Below are 7,531 nucleotides of genomic sequence, written 5' to 3'. Positions count from 1 at the left end.
CACTTTGAACCCTCCAGATTTCCTGTTGATATTTTGTGTGCTGCTCTTTGCGGCCCTTCCTGTTCCTATGGGTCAGACCTTGTGTTTTGCAGCCGCTGCCCTTCCCTCCCCTCCGGCAGGGTGTTCGCTCCCCCTGTGAACGCTCCGCTCCTCTCCAGCTTTCGCATTTGCACGGGGGAATCGCAGGCACGAGAAGGAAGCGGGCGCTGAGCTCTCCCCGCGGGGGCTGCAAGGATAAAAATACCGGGTGCTCGTGGGCGCCGAGCTGTGCCGCTGCCTTCAGCTGGCGGCTGGGGCGGGAGCGCCTCGCTTTGACTTGGAAATGTTACTTTTCCTGGTCAAAGAGCCGCAGCCCTCTTCTTTCGGGGCTTCCAAGGGTCACAGAATTATTTTAGAGCCGTGCCTGGCCGCGTTCCCTCATGCTACTCTTGGTGCTCAGCCCCGAGCCACTTCCTGCAGGTGGCAGTGGAAAACATTTGGGAATTATCTGGGTTTGCGGGAGCTCCTCTTGTGCCTCTCTCCCTGGCTGCTTTGAGTTGTAAATCAGGGGGAGATTCAGCTGCTGAGACCCAGCTGGGTTTGGCAGCTGAACGTGAAAGACTCCCCTGCCCTATTTCTTCCTGAGCGTGGGGTTTGGCAGCAAACTTGGCGGCAGCACCATATGTGGCGCCTTGACGTAGAGACGGAGGAAGGAGCCCGAGAGGCGGCGTTTTCAGCCGGAGCTAAAACGAGAAGTGTGAAGGCAGAAGGAGATGGCCGAGAACGGGGACGCGGGGCTGTGATAACGCAGCTCGGGCTCTCTGGGCTCCACCATCCTGTCCCTTCCCCATGTTAATGGGACAAAAGAGAGCCACGTTTGTTATTTTTACTTAGAATATAGCGTTGAGTGTTTTTATTCTTAGCCGTTTCCCCCCCCAACCGCCGGCTGTTTCCGATGGGTACAATGAGCTGAAAAACCACGGGGCTGCTGAGAAAACACACGTGCGTGGTCACAGCGGCCTTCGGGGCTGCTGGAGGGAAAAGGCAGGCATGGAAAGGGGAAAAACCAAGACCTCGGCACCTCGCCCCGACAATGGCCCCATTGTTCCAGCAGCTATTTTTGGGGAGGCTTCTTTGAATGCGGGTGGGTGTGCGCAGGAAGGCCAGGTACGGCGCGGGCTCTGCGGCTCCCCACCGGCTTCCTCTCGGGCTGGAAAAGGAGGGGATGAATTCAACGAGTGTGTGCTGTGAGCCTGGAACAAAAGGGTTGTAGGGTTTTGTCTTGCCTGGGCTGTGTGGGACTGCAGGAGGGAGCCGGCGCCTGCTGCGGCGTCGGCATCCAGAGGCTGCAGGGATTATTTGTGCTGCCGACCTTGCGTGCAGCCTTGGAGGCTGCTCTGCACGGAGGGCTTGCTGGAGAGGACAATAGACCCAGGAAATCCTGCAGACGCAAGGATTTGGGAGAAACCCTCCCGTTTCTGCCCCTGACCGCTCACCTTGTGCGTGCGTGCGGCTGGGAGCGCATGGTGACCCGCGGGGTCTGCACCTGGAGCGTCCCCTTCGCAGCCCAAAGCTTTCTCTTTCTAAACAAAGTGGGCTGAAAATCACCTCCTCCAGCCCCAAATTGAAGCGCTGGGGTTTTCTGGGCAGGAGTTTTGCTGGTAAAACTTTCCCAACCGCTAAGCAAAGCTGAAATGAATGGATTTGTCACAGTCTCTGCTCGGGGGAAGACCGCACAGAGAAATTACTGTGGGAAGCAAAAAACCCCTGGAAAACACATGAGAAATGCGGTCCCCATCCCCACATGTGGATGTGGGCTGTGAGTTTGGTGTAGGGAAGCAATTTAGCTGGCCATACACCTTTCCTGTGATAAATCATGGCATTCCCAGCACTGGGCACTCTGGACTTACAGGTAGTGTTGGGGATTTTCCAGGCAGGCCAGGCTTCCTGGGCTGTGTGGGGGCGAGGGAGGTTTTTGCCCCCCTAAACCCAAAACCCAGGGGGTTTTTCAGCACCTCCTGCTGCTCAACGTGTGATTTCGGGCAGTGGGCGCAAAGGGCTGGCTGTCACCTAGCTTGGGAGGGGATGGGGCGAGGAAAGCCCCACAGGAGGAAAAGTGACAGTGTGACACCCACGCTGGGCTGAACGCAGCCCCCGGGGGTGGCATGAGGACAAAACCCCACCGGAGGCACCCTCCTTGCCGTGGGGGGAGGCACCAAAGAGCGGAGCCCCATGACGCTCAGCAGCCCCATGAGCAAACGTGGTCACAGCCACGTCCCCGCTTTTTCCGAGCACCTCTCCGAACCCATTTCCTGCCCCCCATTTGGTTGGGGACCCCCAACCGCAGCAGTTCCTGCACCCGGAAACCCCAACCATTTGTATATATATATATATATTTTTTATTATTATTTTTTTTTTCCAGGAGTGTCATCTCCAGCACTTGGGGATGAACTCCCTGAAAGAGGTGCCCCGAAATTTTGGAGACGTGCCGGAGAAGGGGAGAAGGGCGGGACCCCACTGGGGAATGTGACCCCTTGGGGACATGGGGACCACCTTGGAGTTCCTGCCAGGGGTCCTCCAGCACAACAGAGCCAAATTGACCAAATTCTCCCAAATGGCCTTTTTTTGGAGGACGAGGAGCGGGGACACGCGGGTTGGTGGCAGTAGATGGGGCAGGCGCGCCCCCAGGTGCCCGTCGCGGGGCTCGCAGCCGGCTCAGCCTCGGATGCTCCCTGGGAAAGTCAGCTTTGCTCCCCGAATAATACAAAAAGGGTTGCTCCTCGAAGAAAAAAAGTATTAAAATTAAACTAAAGGCTTGCTACTAAAAATAAAGGGGTTTTTCTCCCACGGTGCCCGGGGAACCCCCACTCTGGGGTTCCCCGGGGGGCTGCGGCACTGTTAAATCCGGCTCGGAGGGGCTGGAGCTCATGCCGTGGGCAGCTTTGGTTGAAACCTCGGGAACTTTCTAACGTCAGGAACTTCTGTAATTGCACACGGCTTTAGGGCTTGGCCATGCCCTCAGTGTGAATCCTGGACTCCCGAGGGGGCCGTGGAGCAGTGCTGCTGCCCATGCGAGCAGCTGAAGGCTGCTGGAGGCTTTCCCTCGTGCTGCCCACAAGCTGCCTGCCTGCTCCCAGCCCTGGTCACCTCCAGCACCCCAAGGACCCCCATCAGGGTCCCCCCTTTGAGCTTCCCCCAGGAAGCTTCCTTCCACCTCAAGGGGATGCCCCTGATTGTGCCCTCCAAGCTCCAGCAGCACCTACAGCAATTTTATCCTTTATTTTGCAGGGGAAACCAAACCAAACCAAACCAACCAACACTTTGATGCTGGGGGAGCTCGCTTTAATTTTGGAATAGCTTGCAGTAGGGTTGCACAGGCCACCAGCCAGCATTCCCCGCGTCGCTCTCGGGAGCTCTGCAGCTCCTCCAGTGAAGGGAATGAGGACACGGACTCCACGATAGTTGAGGAATGGAGACCCTTTATTGTTCCAATACCAGATATTATATAGCTTTTCTGAGCCCGCTACACACGCTGCATGCGGCTGGCAAACATAGTTACAGACTTCTGATTGGCGCATTGCTTTTGATCACGCAGCCCTCTATATGCCCACCCGAGCCTAGCAACTTCTTCTTAACCCTTAGTGCACCGCCGTATCAATCAGCTCCAGTTTATCACCGAACGGGTCACCCAAACTCCAGTGGCTCTTGGGGCAGGACTGTGCTCCCCAGGTGCTGCCCCCAAAGCAAGCCCCCACCGTCCCAGCCCTTTTGGGGCATCTCGCCAGCACCCGGCCCCATGACGCAGCAGGAGGCGTCTCCTCGCCTTGAGCCTCGGCTGGGTGGGATAAGAGCGAGGTCACCCTCGCTGCCCGCTCGCCCGCTCCCATGCTCGCCCGGGCTGCGCCTAAACCGGGCGGCTTGCGGCCCCGCAGCCATGCCGGGGGCTGCCGCCGGGCTGGGGGGGTCCCTGTCCCTGGGGGGGTCCCCATCCCATCGCACGGCCCCCCAGCCCCGGCCCTGGCGGCTCGTCCCTTCGAGCAGGTGCCGGGTGAGCGGCGGGGCGGCTGGGTCAACCTCTACCGCTTCTGGCAGGAGGGCGGCTTGCACAACGTGCACAACATCATGGCCCGCAAGTTCCAGCGCTTCGGGCCCATCTACAGGTGAGGATCCCGCCCCGATCCCGCTGCTTTGGGCCGGGACAGGAGGGTGCTAACGGGGCATGTTCGCCCCGACGCCACGGGGATGGGCAGGAGCAGGGCGTTCACCCGGGGAAGGGCTTTGGGTGGTTTTAGGGCGAAACCCCATTGTCTCCTTACCCCCCCCTGTGGTGGCAGGGAGAAGCTGGGTGTCTACGAGAGCATCAACATCATCAGCCCCCGGGACGCGGCCACGCTCTTCAGGTCGGAGGGGATGTTGCCTGAGCGCTTCAGCGTGCCCCCCTGGGTGGCTTACCGCGACTACCGCAACAAGCCCTACGGCGTACTCCTCAAGTGAGTCCCCAAAAAACATGCCCTGTGGCCCCACTGCCCCCCGAGCCATCCCTGGAGCTCGGGGCAGTGGGGAGCTGCCGCAGCAGGAGGGTGCTGGGGTTGTCGGATGGGGGCTCCCCCCCCGCCCTGTGCCGCTTGTGACCCCACCGCCGTGTCCCGCAGGAAGGGGGAGGCTTGGCGCTCGGACCGCCTGACCCTGAACAAGGAGGTGCTGTCGCCGCAGGTGGTGGAGGGCTTCGTGCCCCTGCTGAGCGAGGTGGGCGAAGACTTCATCCGGCGGGCACGGGCACAGGTCCAGAAGAGCGGCCGGGAGCGCTGGACGGCCGACTTCAGCCACGAGCTCTTCCGCTTCGCTCTGGAGTGTGAGCCCCCCCACATCTCTCCCAAACGCACGTGGGACGGGTGGTACAACGTGTCCTGCCCAGCTGCATCCTCAGAGCACTTCTTCCCCAAAGACGTACATTTTTAGGGCTGTCCTCTCTCCCACTTGGCAGCAAACCACCCGGCAGCTGCTGGCAAAGCAGCGTTTTATCAGCACCCACACTGCCAGGAGGCCGGGCCGGGCCCCATAGCCACGGAGAGGCTGCGTTTGGCCACGGTGGAGGGTGGAGGGGCTGCGTTTGGGTCCCCCCCCCCCCCCCCCCCCCCCGTTCTGGGTGGGCTCACGGGTGCCGTGCTTGCAGCTGTGTGCCATGTGCTGTACGGGGAGCGGCTGGGGCTGCTGCAGGACTTTGTGGACCCCGAGGCGCAGCGCTTCATCGACGCCGTGACGCTGATGTTCCACACCACCTCACCCATGCTCTACCTGCCGCCCGCCCTGCTCCGCGGCCTCAACGCCAGGACGTGGCGGGACCACGTCCACGCCTGGGATGCCATCTTCACCCAGGGTGAGCTCTCCTCCTCCCCGGCGGCTCCCAAAGCCACCAGCACGGGGCAGTGATGTCCTCAGGTGCCACCTCTGATGCCCTGGTGGTGGCACCGGCACCACTCCGCACCACCCAGCACCATGCCCCTATTTGCCCCAGCTGACAAATGCATCCAAAACGTCTACCGGGACCTGCGGCTGCAGCGCAAGAGCAGCAGGGAGTACGCGGGCATCCTCTCCAGCCTCCTGCTGCAGGACAAGCTGCCCCTGGATGACATCAAGGCCAGCGTCACCGAGATGATGGCGGGCGGCGTGGACACGGTCAGGGGCAGGGCGCGGGGTGGCGGGGACGGGGCGGCGATGGCGCTGAGCCCTGCTGTGCCCCGCTGCAGACCTCGGTGACGCTGCAGTGGGCCATGTTCGAGCTGGCGCGGTCCCCGGGCACCCAGGAGCAGCTGCGGGCGGAGGTGCTGGCCGCCAAGCACAAGGTGGCGGGGGACAGGGTGAAGATGCTGAAGACCACCCCGCTGCTCAAGGCGGCCATCAAGGAGACGCTCAGGTAGCCAGGGGGCAGCCGCTGCCTCTCCAAGCGCCGCGGGGCACGGGGATGCAGCCAGCCCCTTCTCCTCCCCAAATCTCGGGGGGAAGCCGATGTCATGCTGGCAGCCCCCTGGGGTGCTATGCACAGAGGAGGAAGGAAGCTGTCCCCAAAAGCAGGTTTTCCCCCCCTTTTCCTGTCCCGCAGGCTGCACCCCGTGGCGGTGACGCTGCAGCGGTACACGGTGCAGGAGGTTGTCCTGCAGGACTACCGCATCCCCCCCAAGGTGAGCCCCAGGCCACAGGGTGGGAAGGGGAACGGGACCGAAATGGGGCTTTCCTCCCCCCCATCTGCTTGTCCCCGAGCTCTGAGCACAGCTGGGAGCCCGCTGTGGGGTGCAGAAGGGGGACAGGGTTGGGTTTAGCGTGGGCAGCTCCCCATGGGGCTGATCCTTCCCCCAGACACTGGTGCAGGTCGGTCTCTACGCCATGGGCCGGGACCCCGAGGTCTTCCCCAAGCCGGAGCAGTTCAGCCCCGAGCGCTGGCTGCTGCCGGGCTCCAAGCACTTCAAGGGGCTGAGCTTCGGGTTCGGGCCGCGGCAGTGCCTGGGGCGCCGCATCGCTGAGCTGGAGATGCAGCTCTTCCTCATGCACGTGAGCCTCGGGGCTTGGGGTGGTTTCGGAGGGTGTAGAATCATAAAATCTATGTTGGGAAAAACCTTTCCACCTAGGCTGGAAAAATCTTTCCATCTAGGTTGGAAAAGGCCTTCAAGATGCCCCAAAAATCACCAAGTCCAACCATTAACATGACCTAATAAGTCCCATCACTAAACCTTGTCCCTTAGTGCCACAACCCCATCCCTTAGTGCCACAACCCCATCCCTTAGTGCCCCAACCCCATCCCTTAGTGCCCCAACCCCATCCCTTAGTGCCAAACCCCGTCCCTTAGTGCCCCAACCCTGCCCCTTAGTGCCCCAACCCTGCCCCTTAGTTTTTCCCTGTAAGGGGCCGGGGAGGATGCTCTGGGCATTCCCATCCCCGTCGCCTCCCTCCTTCTCTTCCTTCCTCCCACCCCAGATCCTGGAGAACTTCAAGATCGAGACCAAGCGGGCGGTGGAAGTTGGGACCAAGTTTGACCTCATCCTCCTCCCCGACAAACCCATCTACCTGACGCTCCGGCCCCTGCAGCACCCAGCGTGAGCGGGACACCTGGTGGCCCCCCTCCAGTCCCAGCCTGGGGACACCTCCAGCACCTCCAGCCCTGGCTCCAGCCCCACGGGACAAGGGGGGAAAGCTGCCCCCCTCCCCATTTTGCTTCGCCTCTGTTTTGCTCTAATTTCTAAAAGCAGCAGATCTTTGCCGTGAGCATGAATTTTGCATCTCGGAGTGTCTCCGGCATCCTGCCCCCTGAAGACCCCCTAGGGCAGGGGGTCCAGGATCCGGGGTCTCCTCGGGGAGAAGGTGGAGCCTGGGGGTTGTTTCTGGTGGGAGATGCGAACACGTCTCAGGGGTCTGCCACCCCCGTGGGGTGCTTTAGGGAGAGGTGGGCAGCCTTGACGGGAAGGGCAGTGATACGGGGGTGCCAGTGACCCTTGGGGGCCACTCTCCCACCTCCCTCCTGCCCCCAGTCCTGCAGGGAAACTGAGACATCCCCCCTTGG

General features: G+C 61.5%; 1 protein-coding gene across 1 annotated transcript; it reads left to right on the top strand.

Annotated features, from left to right (window-relative positions):
- Positions 1-4,086: 4,086 nt before the first annotated feature.
- On the top strand, positions 4,087-7,071 carry LOC118258137 (cholesterol side-chain cleavage enzyme, mitochondrial). The gene is made up of 9 exons (XM_035566739.2): positions 4,087-4,139; positions 4,314-4,469; positions 4,632-4,831; positions 5,153-5,356; positions 5,495-5,655; positions 5,727-5,893; positions 6,080-6,158; positions 6,334-6,525; positions 6,949-7,071. Exons 1-9 carry the CDS (start codon positions 4,102-4,104, stop codon positions 7,069-7,071), a joined length of 1,320 nt encoding a protein of 439 aa, XP_035422632.1. The 5' UTR covers positions 4,087-4,101.
- The last annotated feature ends 460 nt before the right edge of the window (positions 7,072-7,531 follow it).

The sequence above is a fragment of the Cygnus atratus genome, chromosome 11 (assembly GCF_013377495.2).
Source record: "Cygnus atratus isolate AKBS03 ecotype Queensland, Australia chromosome 11, CAtr_DNAZoo_HiC_assembly, whole genome shotgun sequence".
Taxonomy (NCBI): domain Eukaryota; kingdom Metazoa; phylum Chordata; class Aves; order Anseriformes; family Anatidae; genus Cygnus; species Cygnus atratus.
Note: the sequence above shows the minus strand (reverse complement) of the source record. Positions and strands in the feature narration are given on the sequence as shown.